General features: G+C 35.1%; 2 protein-coding genes across 2 annotated transcripts; both read left to right on the plus strand.

Annotated features, from left to right (window-relative positions):
* The first annotated feature begins 7,765 nt into the window (after positions 1-7,765).
* Positions 7,766-13,681, plus strand: SRF8 (STRUBBELIG-receptor family 8). Its single transcript, XM_059583483.2, has 16 exons — positions 7,766-8,153; positions 8,695-8,827; positions 8,925-8,996; positions 9,098-9,163; positions 9,255-9,326; positions 9,428-9,502; positions 9,746-9,817; positions 9,916-9,981; positions 10,061-10,126; positions 10,213-10,520; positions 10,976-11,235; positions 11,428-11,699; positions 11,849-11,984; positions 12,122-12,261; positions 12,389-12,545; positions 13,225-13,681. Exons 1-16 carry the CDS (start codon positions 8,033-8,035, stop codon positions 13,375-13,377), a joined length of 2,169 nt encoding a protein of 722 aa, XP_059439466.2. The 5' UTR covers positions 7,766-8,032; the 3' UTR covers positions 13,378-13,681.
* Positions 13,682-15,422: 1,741 nt separating this feature from the next.
* Positions 15,423-20,813, plus strand: LOC132171624 (O-fucosyltransferase 2). The gene is made up of 10 exons (XM_059582994.2): positions 15,423-16,085; positions 16,653-16,742; positions 16,837-16,936; positions 17,075-17,136; positions 17,314-17,402; positions 18,299-18,419; positions 18,519-18,662; positions 18,815-19,149; positions 19,390-19,630; positions 20,382-20,813. Exons 1-10 carry the CDS (start codon positions 15,579-15,581, stop codon positions 20,688-20,690), a joined length of 1,998 nt encoding a protein of 665 aa, XP_059438977.2. The 5' UTR covers positions 15,423-15,578; the 3' UTR covers positions 20,691-20,813.
* The last annotated feature ends 14 nt before the right edge of the window (positions 20,814-20,827 follow it).

Consider the following 20,827-nt stretch of genomic DNA (forward strand, 5'->3'; position numbering starts at 1 on the left):
AAAAACAGAGCAAGTGATTTTCAAGTGAATTTTTTTTTTTAATACAAAGGAAAAAAACTGCAAAAGCAATTTACGTGATTTACTTTTCGTACGGTAAACACGTTTCACAATTTTTTTTTTTTTTTTTTTTTATTTTTATAAATGCAAAATTGGTCCATGTAATTGGCTTAATTTACAAATCACTCCATATGATTTAAAAAATAATTTATAGGTCCTTAGGGTAGGCCAAAATAGCATTTTACTCATTGAATTCTTTTTCCATTAAATGACTTAACGGAATTGTTATATTGCCACGTCACATCCAATAAAAATAAGACACGTATTCTTTTTTATTTATGCTTTTAAAAAATGACAAATAAGCTTTTCCACGTCATTTTGAGGCTCCAACACACACTCCACGTCAAATTAAATAAACCTAATCCCTTTATATCCTCTGTGCACCGTCGTTTTCATCTTCTCCAACGATTTTTGTCATCATCTTCATCTTCCGATAGGTGTGATCTTCGATCTTTGAATTACTCTGAGATTTTTGGGTATTTGCATTTTTTGATTAGTGCATTTTAGGCAGTCTTTTTATGGAAATTCGGATTTGTTTTTGGACATTGAAGCATCTTCAAAAATTGTTTCCGGGCATCGGAAACAATGCATTCCTCTATCTTTGTGTTGTTTTTTTGGGAAAGATGAAGACGACAACGGCAAGAATTGGTGGGGAAGATGAAAACAACGGCATGAAGACAAATACGATGGCAAAAATCGTTGGGGAAGATGAAGACGACGGCAAGAATCGTAAGGGAAGATGAAGATGACGGTGGCACAGGGGATATAGAGGGATTAGGTTTATTTAATTTGACTTTGAGTGTGTGTTGGAACCTCAAAATGACGTGGAAAAACTTATTTGTCATTTTTTAAAAGCATAGATAAAAAATAACACGTGTCTTATTTTTATTGAGTGTGATATGACAGTGTAACGGTTTCGTTAAGTCATTTAACAGAAAATGAGTTCAGTGAGTAAAATGTTATTTTGGCTACTCTAGGGACCTATAAATTATTTTTTAAACCACAGGGAGTGATTTGTAAATTAGGCCAACCACATGGACAAATTTTGCATTTATCCCCCTTTTTTTTTTTTTTACTATAGCATGTCACATTATCAAAATCTGTTAAGTCAGTATATAAAATTTGACTATAAAAATAAAAAAAAAAAAAAAAATTATTTTATTGATATTCATTGGAGATATTTGAGTTCATTTGTATACTACAAATTGCTAATTACAAATAAGGTAAACTACCATTATTGATTTTGCATCTTTCCCTTACAAAATACACATGAGAATCGTATGTTCTAAACATACATATCAATTTAACAAACTAAACAAAACAAAATTTACTTCAATTTAATTTGAATAAAAACTTTTATGGTTTGTATTTTTTTTCTTCTCGAATTCTTTCAAATCTAGCGAGAAATGTCTTTAAAGATTTACACTATGAGTAATGAGACTCTTCATCCCGGATGATCCCAAGGTGTAATGGTTGATACAATTTGGAGAGAAAGGAATATTACCAGAATTTCTCGCATCAAAACACTTTCTCAAATAAAAAAACAGCCTAAAAAACGCATCAATAAACATCTTTTTATTTTTATTTTTAAGGAGGTTATATTCTGGGTTACAGTCAAATGTAACACTTCTGTTTATGGTCTTGCTCTAAAAAGAATCGTTAGTTGCAAACTTGCAAATGTCGTGAGGCCCTGGCCCGAGGCCTGTTAGATAGCCTTTGAACTTGGGCAACGCATTGTTTCTCAGTCGGCCAAGAGGCCCAAGATGTTGAGAAATGCCAAGTATATTTGCACTCTCACACAATTATCATTAGATTTTGAATAAATTATTATTGAAATTTGAATTAAATAGTAATTTTTTATTACCACGTCAAAGAGTGAACATTTGATTATGTAAAAGTAAAAATATGTGTAGCATTTTTTTAAAGATGTTTTCTAACCTTCCTCCATCCTGGATGATCTTTTCTTTGCCTTTTATTTTGTTTGGGGAATGCCCTTGTACAATTTTTATGGTTTTCTTTGTTTATATAATTACTTTTAAATGTTATTGTATCACTCAACAATCTTGAACCTCGTAGCTAGGAGTGACAATTTGTGTTCGCATTTTAGATTTGAATTGTGTCGATGTATAGTATAAAAGTATATAGATTAACCATAATTAAACATATTTAATTAAACATATTTAACCCTTTAACCACAACCAGTTAATTTTGTGATGGATTCACATATCGTGTTAAAAATTGTCAACCCTAAATGTCACATGTCTGGTTCAGGTCGTGCCGATACATGAATGTAAGACTAAATAGGTTAATCATAACCTGACTAATTTAATTAAACGGGTTAGACCTATCAACACTAACTCGCTAATTTTGTGTTGAATTTTTTGTTTGTTTGTTTTTTCTTTTTTTTCTATTCAAATATAGAAAAGAGGGTTTACATGGAAACATAATTTGATATTGTATTTGTGTTTTTTTTTTTTTAAAAAAAAATGCATCCCTAGTCTAGCCTCCCTTGTCTATGAAACTTTTGTTTCTTAGTGACTTGTCGTTTGGTAGGCACTGAGAGTGCTGAAGGTACCAGCTAGTCAGTGGTGAAATTCCTTAGGGTCCAATAGAATTAGATCTCATCTGAATGAAGATTAGGAATTGGGTAAAAACAGGGAGTAGTATATATTTCTGAAACCATTAGATGTGTCCTTTCTAGTTTTGTCTTTCAGGCCATAATCACAAGGCCATGGATATGGTCACGGGATAGCTACAGGGCCATGCCCCATGTTATAAAGTTCTCTCCCTCTTTTAAGTTTGCTAATAAGAACAAAGAACAAGACAACCCATTTGGTTAAAGCTTTGTGTTAAAAACCTACTCCATATTGATTTTGAAAATTACTTAGGGCTTGTTTGGTTTACAGAATAAACCCCTGGATTAAAATGGTTATTAATATGGAATAGTCATTTTTTTGTTTTGTAAATGCCTATTCATATGAATAACTATTCCCGTGAAAATCACTAATTAATTCCTTGCACACAAGAATAACTATTTATCTCATTTTTAGGAAAAATAACTATTCATGAAGGAATGAAAAACCTTTTTCAAAAAAATCAAAAATTTTTTTTTTCAAAAGTTTCTTTTAATCCTTAAATTTGTTTTTTATTGAAAAAAAAAAAGAAAAAAAAAAAAAGGAAAAACCTTGAATTGCAGGGAGTGGCCGGCCACCCACTGCAAGACCTAGGGTGGTCGCACCACCCGACCACCCCGGTGGATTTGAGGTGGCCACAACCTCACCCGGAACGCACGAAAATGGGAAGATCTTACTTATGAATCAACATGTAATAGTAATAACTATTCATTTTCTTAACGGAATACATATTTTCCGAATCAAACTAGGCCTTGCTTATTATGTAATACTAATTTATAAGTGATTAATTTTAATGAAGTTTTCATGAGTCGATCTTACTTATGAATCAAGAAAATGACAACACAAAACGGATCTACGACAGCAAATGGATTCTTTGCTTGCTTCAACGCAATAAAAAACTGAATATAATGTTATATACTTTGCTCCCTCTTTGGTTTGTACTTTGTACCATAGTATGCCAATTTCGTTGGATTTTGGCCTTCCCGTTTTACGTGACACTTTAACCTGCAAGCAATTCTCTTCTCTTGTCCCTTTTGGTGCTGCCTGTAACAACAACCTTACGCCTGTGTTTTTTTGAGTAACTCTTTACTTGTCCCTTTCAGTATCCTTTTCTATTCTTCGACAGATACGGTGTAGATCACCCCCATCACCTGTCCCATTAATGTTAAAAAAAACCATAAGATTGACTTCAGAATTGGCTTCAACATGTTTTTTCCACAAAAGAAGCGATCGGCTGAGTCGGCGGCTCCACTTGCATTGTGGCCTGTCGGTCTCCGCGAAGGAGGAACCTTTAAAAATACCCGTTGGAGCATTTCAGCAGCTATATTTAGTAGGAGCTATTTTTCTCCTTCAGTTGACCAGCTAAGATATTCATCAACACGCCACATAAATAAATTAAAATAAAAAAAATCTGTTCAAATTTAGATCACCCGTACGAGCCTTCATTAATGAAATTTAAATTTGTGGGGTATAGTTTCATAGGTAGGTGTCCAGTAACGGAGAATTTTTGAAGGAGTTGGAGAGACATAAGACCCACGACAACGAGGCTATGGCCCACTTAATTAATAGATAAAACAAAAATTAAATAATTTGATTAAAATAATGTACTATACAGAAAGGAAAGTCGCTGTTACTGTAGTAGGTATACTCAACTGATTAATCCGTTAAAGTCGTGACATGTGGGACATATAAACAAAGAGGTTAATTAACCTGCTTTAATTTAACCATCCGATAAGTAATATGTTAAAGGGAAAAACATAATTTAACCCTTCAAACTATCGGTCATTTTCATTTTAGCTCTTTAATATTCAAAAAGTAATAAAGTAGCTTCCAAACTACCAACCAGTTACAATTTGGTCACTCCGTTAATCATTACTGTCAAATATGATGAAAAATTCAATACTATATTGTTTTAACAAAGTTAAATTACTAAAATGCCCTTTTGAAGAAAAAAAAGTCAATTCAAAAAATGCCCTCCAAAAAACAACGCCGTTTTGAAAAAAAATTAAAATAATAATAATAATAATTAAAAAATACGGTGGTTTAAGGGTGGCTCGCCGGCCACCCCTTAAAAAAAAATATATATATAATAATAAAAAAAAACGGTGGTTTATGGGTGGCTCGTTGGCCACCCCATTGCCTATGGGTGGCTGGGCGGCCACCCCACAGGCATGGGGTGGCTCGGCGGCCACCCCATGGCCTGGGGTTGCCAGCAAGCCACCCCTAAACCACCGTTTTTTTTTTGTTCCCCCAAAACGACGTCATAACTAACGGAATGACCAAATTGCAATTAGTTGGTACTTTAGAGGATTATTTTATTACTTTTTGAACATTATGAGGCTAAAATAAAAATGTCTAATAGTTTGAAGGATTAAATTATATATATTTTTATATATCAAATATTTAATTAAAATAGAAAATAAATTAGAAAGTTAAGGTAAGCTTTAAAAAAAATAATAAATATAAAAATTGAATAATTATGACCGACAGTTCAATCTCTCTCTTACTTCCTTTCCAGAGCTCTAGCCACGATAAGCACATGCAAGTTGCAACGTGTGACAACTGATAGAAAGACGTTTTTGGACCAATGGTGAATGGTCGGTTCACCGACGGCAGTGGAGGAGGATTTTTTGCACTCTGTGTTGCTTGCTTCCCATCATCCCATGTCGTTTTACTCGATGCAATACACAAATAGTTTATTTTATAGCCTATAATTCTATAAAAAAGCACAAAGTTTGTGACAATGACTGTGCCCATTCAAATTTGACTCATTCTATTCTAAGTCACCTTTTTTCTTTAATGGGATCCAGCTTTCATCGTCTTATTAGTCAGTAATATGGCAGTTTCTTTTCTTTAATCCCACGTCGACACAATTTAATTTGATTTATGTGAGTCCATAAATTAAATTATTGATTCGTTAAATTTGCAAAAATAAATTATTTTATATTTTCCAAAAATTTGTTTAGTTTTTACTTCAAGCTACTTTTTAAATATATTATTATTATTATTATTATTATTTAACATGTCTGTACAAAAGGGGTGGAGAATTCGAACTAATAACTTTTGTTTCAGTAGGCGTAATCTCAGCCGATTGAGTTATCTCTTTAGAACCTTTTTAAACATATACTAATTTAAGCATCAGAGTCATATTTTGCCCGCTCACACCGATTAAAAAAAAATTAGACGCATATTAATTTAATAAATTAAATTATAAAAAATTTGTCTATCATAATAATACAGAAAAAAAAAAAAAACCCTTTTTCTGAGCATTCACACGTCATTATTTGCCATCAATAGCAGAAAGTGAAAAGGCCCATACACAACAACTTTCCAAAGTCAAAAAAAGGTAAGAGTCCCCCCCCACAGATTACAATTTCAGCTACTTTCGCAAATTTCCTATACATGCATGCAGATCCAAACTGTCCGTTGGGACCTCACCACGAAAGCGCTAAAAGCGGAAGATCAATGCTTTGAGAATAAAGGGTAATCTGGACACTTCCTGCCCCTCGAACAAAGGTCTTGGGGGTGTTGCCGTGTTTCAGTGTTTTGAAGAGTACTTTTATTTATGATTTTTTTAAAAAAAATGATAATTTAATGTGATATAAAAAGTAATATTATGTATTTTTATAAATGTTTTAATGTAATTAGATTATACACTTTTATATTAAATATATTGTTGAAGAGAAATGCAAATACAAATGAGGTATATATCCTCTCTTTCTTCTTCCTAGAGTAATTAATTGACTACCAAGAAAGAAAATGTCAAAATAGGACTTTCTTTTCTCTTTTCAAATAAACAAATCTCCATGATCAAAATGAGTCTTCTTCTTAACTCTTATTTCTAAAGTGATTAATATTTTATTTGCATGAAAATATATTATTAGTTAAACAAATCTTAACTACCTGACCAATAAACTAACCCTATAACTAATAACATCATGCTTCTTGTACAAATTTGTTAGTTCTCCAATTCCCACATCTGGTTTTTTTCTTTTGAAAGTGTTGGAGAAAACTGAGATATGATTTGAATTTAAAAAAGAAAAGAAAAAAATCCTATCAGGATTATTGGTTAAGATTTCCCATCTAACATTATGATTCTCGATAAGATTCATTTTAAAGTTCAAATTTTGTTTTATTTCATTTTATATCGTTCATAATGTCATTTAAATGTGGTGCTATATTACTTAACATTTTAAAGGGCTCGTTGGGAGGAAATATTTTGCTACTCATTTAAAATAGTACCAAGTGTCTATAAATATTTAAAACGCACATTAAATTCTTAGGGTCATTAATAGCAGTTTACTAATTTAGAATAATTTTTTAAATATTTGTGGATTAGGATCTGCTAAAATTTCTAGGGAATTTTAGTTTATGAAATTTCAAATTTAGACCCTCCATTTTTTATTCAAAAGTCATTGTTCTGCCATGTGGCAGAACAATGACCATTGAATAATAATTACCATTTAGACCCACTACTAATAAAATAATAATTATTTTATTATTTTATTAATAGTGGAACACGTGGCAGAACAATGACCATTGAATGGAAAATGAACTGCCTAAATCTAAAATTTTAGAAACTGGAATTCTTCTAAGAATTTTAGTGAATCCAAATCCAATGTTTATAGGTATTTGACATTTTAAATGGGTCCAAAAAAATTTTAATTAACATAATGACTGAATTCTAAAATTTTAAATTGCTAAAATAAGTAGTGAAGTCAAAAGAAAAAATTCAGTGTGGTATTATCCAGCTGTCCTTTCGATCCATTGGCTGATGGATGGGATATCAAATCCAAAAGGCCTTGGATGAATGAAATTTAGACAGAGACCATAAAATGAATTTTGATCGGACACGTGCATTCCAATCTCGACTGCCGACATGGCAAAGGTGTAGAAGAAGAAAGAAAAAAACGTACGTAGAGAATCCAAAGCCGACGTAAGAAAGCCCATATTGACAGAGCTGAAAAGCATCGCACACTCATACGTTGCTTGCCTACTCTAAAGTCTAAACCAAACCTTCCACTGGCTTACATTATAATTTTTTTTTTTCTTCTAATTTTCTTAATCCCTTTTTGCCTTTTTCGCCGACACACACCCACACACACACTCTTTCTCTCAATTCTCCATGTCTCTCTCTTCATTACTCTAAGCTTCGAATCTCTATCTGACCCTCTGTCCCTTTCTTAATGGCAATGCCTCAAACTACTTCCCTGATCTCTTCTCCAATCTATTCATCTTCTTCTTCTTCTTCTTCTTCGGCTGCGAGTCCCTGTTGCTCTTGCATGCGCTCTGCCTCACCTGAACACCGCCTCTGAACCTCCACACTGGAGTCTGGAACCAAAATGGTCAACAGACGCGCTGCTTTTGCGCCCTTTTCAACTCGTCAACTCACTCAGCTGGTGTTACTCGCTTTGATCTTTGTTGCTCTGCCTCTTGTTCGAGCCACTACTGACCCTTCTGACGGTACTTTTTGTTTTTTGTTTTCACTGTGAGTCTGTGATCAGTTTGCTTTTACTGTGTATTTGTTTTTTTTTTAGAGATTTTAATTCATCAGAAGCACATTGGTTGTGATTGGTTTTGAAGCTTTTTTTGTTTTTTGAAAATGGTAAATGTGGATTTAGATGTTGATGGAGTGAAAAGAAGCGAGGAAATGGGCATTGACTTTCTGGGTTTTCAACTTTTGATCTTATTTTGTTAAAGCTCGATCCTTTATACTATGTTTGGTTGCTGAGAAAATGTAGGAAAACAAAACAAGCTGAAGCTGTAAACTTTTTGCTTAATTTTGTGTTAAATAAATGAGAAATTCGTCCTATCCGGGGCTGGATACTTCTACTAGGATAAGTTGAGCTCAGGTAACAAATGGTGAAAATTTTCAGAGTCAATTTGCTTTGAAAATTTTATTGGTTATTTTTTGACAACTTTCTGAGCAACCAAATGCAAGATTTATTTTATGCACATGTCATTTTTGGGGTTTTGGGTCTGATTTTCCTTCGTTGAATTGCAGTTCAATCTCTTCAGGTTTTGTACACCTCGTTAAACAGCCCTTCTAAGCTAACTAATTGGAAAAGCATTGGCGGTGATCCGTGCGGAGAGTCATGGAAAGGGATTACCTGTGAGGGCTCAGCTGTTGTTTCAATGTACGAATGTTTATGGCAAATGTTGGTTCTTTGAACTGAATTTGGTGGTTCAATCAGTTTGAGATTTAGCTAATGGGTCGTATTATTATTGTAACAGTGAAATTTCTGGATTAGGACTCAATGGGACTATGGGATACAGCCTTGCGGACCTCAAGTCGTTGAGAAAATTGTGAGAATATTATTGCTTTATTTTTCTTATTGGGTTATGAAATTATATAATTTTTTTTCGGCTAATTGAGTTATTACTTTATTTTTATTTGTGTTTGCTAGCGATCTGAGTGACAACGACATTCATGATACAATCCCATATCAGTTGCCACCAAATCTTACAAGCTTGTAAGTTCAATCTTTTTGTGTATTGTTTCTATCTTTTTGAAGCTGTGATTTTTTGTTTTATGCAATATCTCTTGTTTATTGTATCGTGCAGAAATCTTGCAGGCAACAACTTAACTGGGAATCTTCCTTATTCTTTTTCTAGCATGGTTTCTCTCAGTTATCTGTGAGTGGCTATTTTGATTGCCATGAAAATTCAATCACTTGTGCTATTCAGTTTCCATTTGGCGGTCTACTTATTGCTTGTTTTGAAAATCCTTTGCTTAGGAACATGAGCCGTAATTCACTTTCCCAGTCAATCGGAGATGTTTTTGCTAATAATCTTGTTGGCCTCACAACCTTGTAAGATATCTTGCTCTAACTCTTTGTTTATGATGTACTATTCTATTCGTAGTTTAGCTGTCCAATGGTGCCTAGTGACTACACTGATGCTCAAACCATATCCTTCAACCCTTTTCTGTTTAGAGTAACCCACTAATCCTTATATGTCTCTTTCAGATAATTTGCACTAATAGGTTATTTCCGTACTATTGAGATTGGTTTTGCCTTTTTCATGTAATTATTCCATCTTGCTTGTGATTGCAGGGATCTCTCTTTCAACAACTTTTCTGGAGATCTTCCTAGTTCCTTAAGTTCATTGTCGAATCTCTCTTCACTGTGAGTGTTTTATGGTGCTACTTTCATTTTAGAAAACCTCCTTGCAAATCTTTATGCAGTTTGTTTTTAACTTCTCATGATATCTGAACTTGTGGCAGCTATTTGCAGAACAATCAAATGACGGGTTCTCTTAATGTTCTTATGAGTTTGCCTTTGACTACTCTGTAAGTTCTGTTCCTTATGTTGGGATTTTTGGTTGCATTATCTACCTTTCTATTGTTCTTAGACCCAATTTTTCTACAGAAATGTTGCAAACAACAATTTCAGTGGATGGGTACCTCAAGAACTTAAAGCAATCCCTAATTTTATGTAAGTTTTCATGCATTTTTCTTATATGCCAAGTTGTTTTGTAATGCAACTTTTTGCAATACTCATAACTTCTATAAATAAAACAGATATGGTGGAAATAAATTTGACAATGGTCCTGCTCCTCCTCCACCACCATATACCCCACCTCCTCCTGGCAGATCAAATGCTAATCGAACTCATGCAAGATCTGGTGGACCTTCACCACGGGGTTCTAATGGTGAATCATCTCATTCTGATAAGGGGTTGACGGTTGGCGCTATAGTAGGCATAATCCTGGGTTCCATTTTCATTGTTTTGGTTCTACTACTTGTTCTTGCTTTTTGCATTCGAAAGAAAAAGAAGGACACTGGTGCTAGAACTCCAAGGGGTAGTCTCTCGGTTGGAACAAATAATGGTAGATTCTCTTTCCTTGTTATTGTTACTCCCAATGTCATTTTTCCTTTGTAATTGATCTATTCAGTTGCATTTGTTGGGATTATAAATTTGGATTTATGAAGGGCCATGATTCTATGAAAGTAAAGCTACTTAAGTATCAAGACTCTTAACATCTTTAGAGGTTTATGACAATTGAAGTTCGTTTTTCTAAAGATGCAGAGGAGTTGGATGTTGTAAATAAATTACTAGCTTGAATCTCCCCTTCCCCCTCCCCTAGGGGCCACTACTTATAAAAAAAATAGATGTAAATAAATTTTTGCAGTTTAATCAACTCTACTACCAACACATCAATGTTATGGCAAATGTAAATTTCTTCTTTTAAAATGGTTTAAAATCTATCATTACTAATTTGGATCTGAACGCTTTTGTGCAAACATCCTGACTGCTTCCATGATGTGTCCTTTTTTTGTGCAGTAATTACTGAGATGCAAGAACAGAGATCAAAAAGCATGGGTGCTGTTATAGATCTGAAGCCCCCACCTGCAGAAAAATTGACGGTTGAAAGGGTGCAAGGAAAAAATGGATCTGTGAAGAGAATAATAAAGTCACCTATCACTGCTACTTCATATACTGTTGCTTCTCTCCAGACAGCAACAAATAGCTTTAGTCAAGAATTTCTTATTGGTGAAGGTTCCCTTGGTCGTGTTTACAAAGCAGAGTTCTCTAATGGAAAGGTGATTTTGCTATGTTATGGTTATTTATTAAATTCTTATCCTTAAAAAATTACTAGTAATGTTTTTCCTTTGTACTGTCATAATCCGCCAGCCCCCTCCCCAAGCATGGTAGGATATTTGTCTTCTAGTCATAACTTTGGATTTTTTGGATGATAGTTGAATTAACACGTTCTGTCTTCTATTTTATCTTAGATAATGGCCATTAAGAAGATCGACAATGCAGCACTGTCATTACAGGAGGAAGATAATTTTCTCGAAGCTGTTTCAAATATGTCGCGCTTGAGGCACCCAAACATTGTTACACTGGCTGGATATTGTGCAGAGCATGGTCAGCGTCTTCTAGTTTATGAGTATATAGGAAATGCGAATCTACATGACATGCTCCATTTTGCTGAAGATGGCAGTAACACTCTGACTTGGAATGCCCGTGTTAGGGTAGCACTTGGCACTGCTCGGGCCTTAGAGTATGTATTATGTGGTTTTAACTCTCTCTCTCTCTCTCTCTCTCTCTCTCTCTCTCTCTCTCTCTCTAAGTGTGGATGTGTGGTGGAAATACGCATATGCCCAAAGATTTGCTTCAATTTCCTTTCTAAATAATAGCTTTGACTATCAGGTACTTGCATGAAGTGTGCTTGCCATCTGTTGTACATAGAAACTTCAAGTCAGCAAACATTTTGCTTGATGAAGAGCTCAATCCCCATTTGTCAGACTGTGGTTTGGCTGCTCTAACTCCAAACACGGAGAGGCAGGTAGATAAAACAGAGTTATGTTATGCTTGTGGATTGATGAATAAATTTAATTTCCTTTGTGCATTTTGATGCTTGATCTGTATGTACATTTTGTTTTGTGCTGGCATGGTAAATTATCTCTACTTCATGCTTTACAGGTTTCAACTCAAATGATTGGTTCATTTGGTTATAGTGCACCAGAATTTGCCTTGTCAGGGATATACACTGTAAAGAGTGATGTGTACAGCTTTGGAGTGGTGATGTTGGAGCTTTTGACTGGCAGAAAGCCGCTGGACAGGTAAAGCTGTCCGACATTACTGAAAACGTGTTTATGTTCTTTGAATCTCTTTGGCAGCTTTTTCATTATCTTAATGATTGATATATCTGTAAAGTTTTCCCCTTCCCTCACACCTTCTGTTGTTTAGTTCAAGGGTGAGATCAGAACAATCACTTGTGAGATGGGCTACTCCCCAACTCCACGATATAGATGCGTTGGCAAAAATGGTTGATCCTACCCTCAATGGCATGTATCCTGCAAAGTCTTTGTCACGCTTTGCTGACATCATTGCCCTCTGTGTTCAGGTAAATTCATTACTAATGCTAACTGCTAAGATCAATTTCACGATGAGATCAGATTACGATGAACAAAGAGAAATCACATACTTATGGCTTGTTAAAACAGCTCAACGCTATATATTCCATAAAAATTTACCTCCTTTTAAAAGTTTGATTTAGACAAAATTTTCTCCTTAATATGAGGATTCGACATCTTTATCATGTTATCTTGTGCCCTTTTATCAATTTGGGTAATATTTCCAGTACTTTTACGTATTCTAGCATTCTTATTTGATTTCTTTTCCTTATTGGGTTGTTCCCACTACATTTTCAGGAAAGTTGCCTACTTAATTAATGTATGAATAGTACTAAATTTTGTCTAAGACTTCGAGTTCCTGCTGTTCCATGAAGCTATTCGATATCAAACCTGACCAGTCTAAGAACAATTAATGCAATATATTAGACACCATGATGACTGATGTACTAGAGGTAAATAATCTCTTAAAACAATATGATGAGTGATGTACTGCTTACTATGTTACCAGTGGTCAAAATGGTAGCCCAGATGTAAAAACATACCTAGCAAACCCTAGACTTCTGTTTTCCATTTTTTAAGATCCATGATTCTTTAGTAGCCTTTGGGTTCAATTTAAATAAGGTGTCATTTTTTAGAATGTTCAATTTACAATTTTGGTTTTCTGTATAGCCGGAACCGGAGTTTCGGCCTCCCATGTCCGAAGTGGTACAAGCATTGGTGAGGTTAGTGCAGAGGGCAAGTGTGGTCAAAAGGCGTTCGAGTGATGAATCTGGTTTTGCATATAAGACGCCAGAGCATGAAGCAATCGACATGCCGGTTTAAGCAGCGCAGCCATGTTGGACTTACAAAATGACATTCACAGTTTTGTATACAACCACACAAAGGTCAGCGGATGGCTAAAGCGCACAAATGAAAATTTGTGAAGGTGCATCAAGATCAAATCAAAAGATGTGTAATTATATCTCATACATTTTTCAGTGGCCATTTTATACTTCAAAATTGAAAATTAAGGTACATATTTAGCTGGAAAGGGTGCTATATATTGTATTTTCAAACCTCCGACGATATTTCGATGCGCATTCCGGAGGCTTTGCGGCATAATAAAAATTTTCTCTCATTTGAGCAATTTTTAATGGCAGCATATAGATGAGATCAAATGTTTGATCAGTCTGATATGAGCTTGAAATACGCCGCCAACTGAATTTTATAAAATTGGAAGAAAAAATAATAATAATCACTTTGACATGCTCCTTTACCAGAAATTTCCAACCTGTTCTGTAAAAGATCATAGTGAAGACAAAGCAAAACCATAAAGACAGGTCGGTCGCGTGAGAAGTGTTCTTGAATAAACAGCGTACGTTGGACAGAAGCAGTAGGATAAAACGCCAAAAATGTTGCTTTGCTGATTGTGAAAGAAAATATGGAGTGCAACACGACAACTCTGTGCATGCATCGTACCTGGCTGTGTCACGTGCATCCCTCGTTATATAAATTGACTGAAGTGCTAAGAGTGGTCTAAGCAGTTTGGTTAATTAACTTAATTTACTCCAATTCAATTATGTGTATTTTCTATCCGATGCCAACTATAAGGTTTAAAAGACTATTTCTTCTTCTTTTTTTTTTCTTAAAAAATTATTTATTTATTTATGTCTCTAAGAAAAATTCATTAAAAAAAAAAAAAAATCTCAAACAAAAAATCAAGTGCAAAGAATGTCTTAAACGTTAAATGTTAATTTATAAATTTATAATATCTTTTGGGTTTATTGTGTCAGAATATCTTATGAATATAAAAATTATCTTTGTTATTTCGTTCTCATTTTAATAATATGTTTGTTGCGCTTAACTTTTTAAGGGAGTCTGAATCCACACGTGCGAAAGAGTGTTGAAATATTAATTAAATAATTAAATCAATTATTTTTTATCATATGCCCTAATGTTGTCTTTATACTAACCTTTAGTAATAATTGTATACGTTTCCAAGATAGGTAGCTCAATTAGCTGGGACCACGCCTAATGAAACGGAGGTCATTAGTTTGAATCCCCCTCCCCCTCTTGTGCGAGAACGTAAAAAATAATAATAATAATAATTGTATACATTTTTAAAATTAATGAGTATTATGCACTATGAATTAAGAATCTCTAAAATTTTTGTGGGTTAGCTCAATTGGTTGGAGACAATGGTGGAGCCATGTTACCCCTTGGGGGTGCCATGGATTTTTTTTTTTTAACCCACGACACCCTCAAAATAAAAAATAAAAGTTCTTTTTACAATTTTACCTACCTATTACCCAAGACACAGCAATCCTTCTCCTGCACCCCCATTTAACCCACAACAATTTAACCCAATGCAACCCTTGTCCAGCACCCAAAAAAAAAAAAAATCTCTAAGACGCTCTCTCTCTAGTCTCTTCGTAAAGTGTAGTTCTAGACATTTTTTTTTTTTTTTTTTTGTATTTGTCTTTTTGATAGTGTCGATATATTACATTTCTAATATATCAATTTGAGCACATATTTATGAACTTTTATAGATATTTTTTGTAATGCATATATTATGTAAATTACCAAATTTTTAGGGTGGAGAAAATTTTTAAGACGCCAAAAAAATTTTCGCGGCACCCCCAAATATAAAATGGCTGGCTCCGCCACTGATTGGAGACCACACCTTATAAAGTAGAGGTTACTAGTATGAATTCCCAGAAAAATCTCTAGAATTTTTAAGATATTATACGGAGTATATTTTTACAAATTTCAACTATTTTTTGGAATTTAAATAAATTAAATTTTATCATATTAAAAAAAAACTACGGTCGCATTAACAACCATGATAGTCGTTACTACAATCACTTGAACTTGAAGAAACCAAAAGGTAAACGGCTCTGTTGAATTTGGGAAGGCAAAGTGGCAAACTTGCGACTTTTTTTAAAACAACAAACAAAAACCGCGAGTCGTCGCTGGAATTCAAACAGCTCCGACACTCCAGCCTATCTTAAAGCATTCCGAAAAAGAAAAACCTTTTCTTTTTTATGGTATCGGGTCGGACCCGACCCATGGCATCAACCAGTACCCTCTCGGACACCGCTCTCGAATCCAACGGCAAACCAAACGAGCAAGAACCGCCCGAGTCCGATGAGATCGGGGTGTCGGATCAGACCGGGCTCAACAAGGCCCGGGCCAGCTCGTTCCACGCTCGGCCCAGCTCTCCCACCTCGAGGAGCCGGCAAGGCTCGCCGTGCCACTCCCCGCGGCTCGGCCCCAGCCGGCTCAGCAACGACCGGTCCCATGCGTCGTCGTTTTGGGATCTCAAGGGGTTGGGGTTGGGGTTTCTGTGGGATCAGAAGCAGCAATTGAAGGTGAAGAGGAAGGCAACCAAGGCGTGGTATTCTAGAAAGCGAGTGAAAGGGCTGGTGGGTCTGATTGGATTGGTGGGTTTGTTTTTCTTGGTGAATTGGATCATGCTTTTGCGGTTACAGGATCACGGGGTTGATTCCAAAGCTGTGGTTTCGGGAATTTCGGGTTCAGTTTCGATTCGGGTATGTAATGAGCTTTGTTGTTGTATAAATGGTAATTTGTACTTATCATTGTTGTTATTATTATCGGATAAAAGCTATGTTTGCTGCCTTGCTGGAAATTTAATGCTTAACGCTAAAAAAGATTCATATTTTCCGTATATGAATTAACTAAATGTATCAATTGGAAGTGGTGCGGATTAATTTGGAGAAAATTGGAATTTTAATGTGCAAGCAAAGTGATGGATCTTACATTTTTGTTAAGGAAGGGTGTAATCTTGTGTTACTTTTTTTTCTTTCTTCAAAATAATTGAGTAATTATTCCCATTATGCAGGAACATGAGAAAATTGTAATAAGCACTTGAAATTTGGAATTGGTTACTTTTTATTGGCTTTTGGCCGTTAATATCAAACCCAACGTAGTGCAATGCTGATATGATTGTTTATGGAAAAGGGGAGGGGGGTGGAAGAGAAGTGTAGCTGGGTAGGAGCGGTAACGCTTGTTGAAAAGTTGAAATCATATTGTGGAAATTGATGTCATGAAGTTATTAAGTTTTTCCATTTGGTTTCTTTGCTTGAAATGTTTTGCAGGAGAAATGGAGAAAGTATGGTAAAGGTAAAAGACCACAGAAAGGTACTTATGGGAGGATGTTGGCTTTGGCTGCCCATGCCTTGGCCGAGGTATTTGCATATCTTCATGTGATTCTACATAATGTTCCTATAGTGAAGAATACAGAATTTTTTTTGGTAAGTTCTTTAGCCTGATTTCATGCAGGGACAGAATAAACCCGAGCCGAAAGATTTGTGGCAGGAGCCTTTTGTTCCTGCTTCTGCTTGGAAACCCTGTGCTGATCAATGCAACTGGGAAGCGAGTGGTGAGTCTTTCTCTCTCTCTCTCTCTCTCTCTCTCTATGTGAATGGGTATCTTAAAGATTATTAAGAACATGGATCTAATGTGTAAATTAATAATTCAAGCTGGTTCTCACAATGCATTGTCTGTGTTATTGTAATAGAGGGAAATAATGGATACATTATGGTAACTGCAAATGGTGGGATAAACCAGCAGCGGATTGCTGTAAGTAATGCCTGTGATTTAAGTTTGTGCTTTTAATTTTACTCTTGTATCCCAATCTCATGAATCTGCCTCGACTCTTAAGGAACAAAAAAGAAAAAGAAAAAAGGAAAGAATAAAAGCTTCCTACGTGTTAATTTGTTCTTGTCTATTATCTGAATTCATTCTGATTTGCAACAGGTTTGCAATGCTGTTGTGGTTGCGCGATTGCTTAATTCAACTCTGGTTGTTCCCAGATTTTTGTACAGTAGTGTATGGAGAGATATGAGGTGACACGCTTCTTTCTCTCTCTCTCGCTTTCCCCAATCATGGAATTATATTTGTTTGTTTCTTTATGCCATGGTTAGTGTGCTCTTCCATTGGAAAAAAAGAGAGGCTACAGTTAGTGGCTAGATTCAAAATCATCTGAGGTTCTGGAAGTCCTTTTTTTTTTTTTTTTTTTTTTTTTTTCCTGCTATATTTTATTGGGGGTATGCATCAGAGTCATCATAAAATAGAAATGGCTATATTTAGGGAAAATGCATCTTCCCATCTGAACCATGAGCTTGGTTGTGTAATGTCCTACCTAAACTTTAAATTTGAGCAATTAGCCCCCTAAACTATGGGGTCAGTTCAATATCCCCTCAGTGTTGAGGTTTTTCCAATTTCCATTATACTTAACCTTACAAATCAAGTGTTTATCATAATATTACATAATCACATGTTTATTTTTCTTTAATTTTTTTGTGATAATATAATAAACATGTGGAAATTAAGATTAAATGTGACAGAAATTAGAGAAATTTTAATAATCAGGAGGCATTGCAACTAATCACATAGTTTAAGGGATTTATTGTTGAAACTTAAAGCTTAGAAGAACTTTACAAATGACCTTAGTATATAATGAAAAATGCAATTTACCCTATTTTTATAAATTGGGGGTGGGAGGTGTGTGGGGAAAATGAGATGTTATAAACTGCCCCTTGGTTATATATCTCTGTGTGTGTGTGCGTGTGTTGTGATTGTTACTGTTAATGTTTTTTGAATGGAATTGCTTTATGCATGTGTTTGTTATTTTTCAGTATGTAGTGAATTCTATTGGTTTTAGATAGTGTGCACGCTTTTAAAACCTCTTATTTTTGCTTTAGATGGAAAAGTGACAATATCAAATTGTATAATTTCATAGTCAATTCAGCGATATCTATCAGGAGGAGCATTTTATTAACTACTTGACTCCTGATATTCGGATAGTGAAGGAACTTCCTGAGGATCTGCGGTCATTGGATTTGGAGGCCATTGGTAGTATTGTAAGTTAATTGCCCAATTTGATTCGGAACTGTTTGTAATTGATACGTATGAACTCCAATGGTGAGTTATTTGTGGTGATCGATGGAATGTTGTTCCAGGTGACAGATGAAAACATCATGAAAGAGGCCAAACCAAGTTTCTACTTGAAGAAGATCCTTCCTATCCTATTTAAAAATAGAGTTGTCCATTTTTTTGGATTTGGGAATCGCTTGGCATTTGACCCAATTCCATTTCAGTTGCAGGTAAATCACTAGCACTTGAGACTCCTGTATATTACAAATTTCTGATAGGTTATAAGCATATTTATTGAAATGTCACCCTTACTTGGTCTTCCTTAGTTTGTTTCAGTCTTTCTTTCCTACTTTGCTCTTCCTAATTGGGGAACTTCATATAGAGGCTTCGATGCAGATGTAATTTTCATGCCCTGCAATTTGTTCCCAAAATACAAGAAACTGGAGCTTTGCTTCTTCAAAGGTTACGCCAGCATGGTGGTCACCCTGGACGACTGGATCATTATCTTATTGGTCAATCTGCAGAATCAATTAAGAAGGAGAGCAACAATCGTGCTAAGAAAGCTTCCAGATATCTAGCTCTACACCTGAGATTTGAAATTGACATGGTAGCACATTCTTTATGTGAATTTGATGGAGGTGAAGAAGAGAGACAAGAGTTGGAAGCATTTCGGGAAATCCATTTCCCTGCATTGACACTTCTCAAGAAGACCACAAAGTATGTGCCACATCATTTGTGTTTTCTATTTATATCATGTATGTAATTGCTGTAAATTCACGATTCTATTCAGCAATTATTTCAATATTTGTGGAGTTTCCAGCTACATTTTAAATACATAATTTTATTATCAAAGACAACCCCTTAAAAAGAAAAGGAAAAAAGTAAAGTGAAAAGGACAGCATTTGTCTTCCATCAACTCTTTTTTATGATCTAATCAAAATTTTTAAATCTTTGCAGGTTACCTTCTCCTGCAGAACTCAGGTCAGAAGGCCTATGTCCTTTAACACCGGAGGAAGCAATACTTATGCTTGCTGCTCTTGGTTTCAAACGTAAGGCACATATATTCGTGGCAGGTTCACAAATTTATGGAGGTCAGTCGAGATTGGCTGCTTTGACCAGCTTGTATCCTAATTTGGTTACTAAAGAGAAGCTGCTTTCATCAACCGAACTTGAACCGTTTGTGAATTTTTCATCTCAGGTAATAATGTTGCTTTTATTATTGTTGTTCTCCAGCTTGAGTGGATTACATGCCTAATTCAGTAACTTGCGCTTGGTTGTGTTCAATAAAGTCATAATTGCCTCCACCCATTAATGAATTTCCTCATTCCGTTTTTGTTGTGTCTTAAAATGAATCTCCATTGCTCAATTGTCAAAGCATAGAATAATTGTAATTGTGAAAAAAAAAAAAAAAAAAAAAAAATCTATGAAAAGTGCAAGTTGGTCTTGCATTTAATGTCTTTTCTTAATCTTTGTATTTTATCAAATAGGACGCTCATCATGGGATGAATGGAGTATGATTCTTTGATAGCATTCTTTTTCATTGCACACAAGCTAGCTAATGTTTTTTGATATCATCTCTTTCTCAAGAAAGCGTAATTGGAGACAATGGGTGTTTCTTAGGAATTTCTGAAGCAGTACTCCTGAAGAATATTCATACCTTTGTTAAAGAATATTCAGTGTTAGCTAGGCTCTTTTGGGTTCTGCAACCTATTTCCATTCTCAACCTAGTTCCGTGTCACTGTCTCATTGATGGTGGTGCGTCTTTCTTCTCTGTTTGTTATCATGCAGCAGCATATAATTTCATGACTGGACAAGTTCGTGTCCATCATATGTAATGTACCAACATAAATTTAATTTTTTTTCTTTATAACTGTGAGGAAAAATTAGTCTTTTAATGTTTTTCATTCTTAGGAGTTTCTTGAAGAATAATGAGCTTACTTCTTCTGCAGCTAGCTGCGCTGGACTTCATAGGCTGCACTGCTGCAGATGCATTTGCCATGACCGATTCAGGGAGTCAGTTTTCATCTTTAGTATCTGGGTATCGAATGTACTATGGTGGAGGCAAAATGCCAACAATAAGGCCAAATAAACGCAGGCTTGCAACCATCTTTTTGAAGAACTCCACCATAGAATGGCGTGTGTTCGAGCAGAGAGTGAGGAAGGCTGTTAGACAAACTAAACATGTCCAGACAAGACCAAAGGCGAGGAGTATTTACCGGTATCCAAGGTGTAAAGAATGCATGTGCAGATTAGATTAATATGGTTACTATAACTGGAATGTTACTACCAACTGTAATATGTGACAATCATTTATCATTCTTTTGTTATGATTCAGGCTTGATGCCAATAGTCTAATAAACAGTTCAATATTCATTAGTTTTTGAAGGCTTGTGAC

Source organism: Corylus avellana, chromosome 1 (genome assembly GCF_965113065.1).
Source record: "Corylus avellana chromosome 1, dhCorAvel1.hap1.2, whole genome shotgun sequence".
In the NCBI taxonomy this organism is placed as follows: Eukaryota; Viridiplantae; Streptophyta; class Magnoliopsida; order Fagales; family Betulaceae; genus Corylus; species Corylus avellana.

Bases quoted from the DNA above. Each gene is read 5' to 3' on its own strand.
- SRF8 (XM_059583483.2), top strand. From the start codon at position 8,033: ATGGTCAACAGACGCGCTGCTTTTGCGCCCTTTTCAACTCGTCAACTC. The intron at 10,521-10,975 runs GTAGATTCTCTT...TTTTTTGTGCAG, and splicing joins CTCGGTTGGAACAAATAATG to TAATTACTGAGATGCAAGAA. The intron at 11,236-11,427 runs GTGATTTTGCTA...ATTTTATCTTAG, and splicing joins CAGAGTTCTCTAATGGAAAG to ATAATGGCCATTAAGAAGAT.
- LOC132171624 (XM_059582994.2), top strand. From the start codon at position 15,579: ATGGTATCGGGTCGGACCCGACCCATGGCATCAACCAGTACCCTCTCG. The intron at 16,937-17,074 runs GTGAGTCTTTCT...TTATTGTAATAG, and splicing joins ATGCAACTGGGAAGCGAGTG to AGGGAAATAATGGATACATT. The intron at 17,137-17,313 runs GTAAGTAATGCC...GATTTGCAACAG, and splicing joins TAAACCAGCAGCGGATTGCT to GTTTGCAATGCTGTTGTGGT.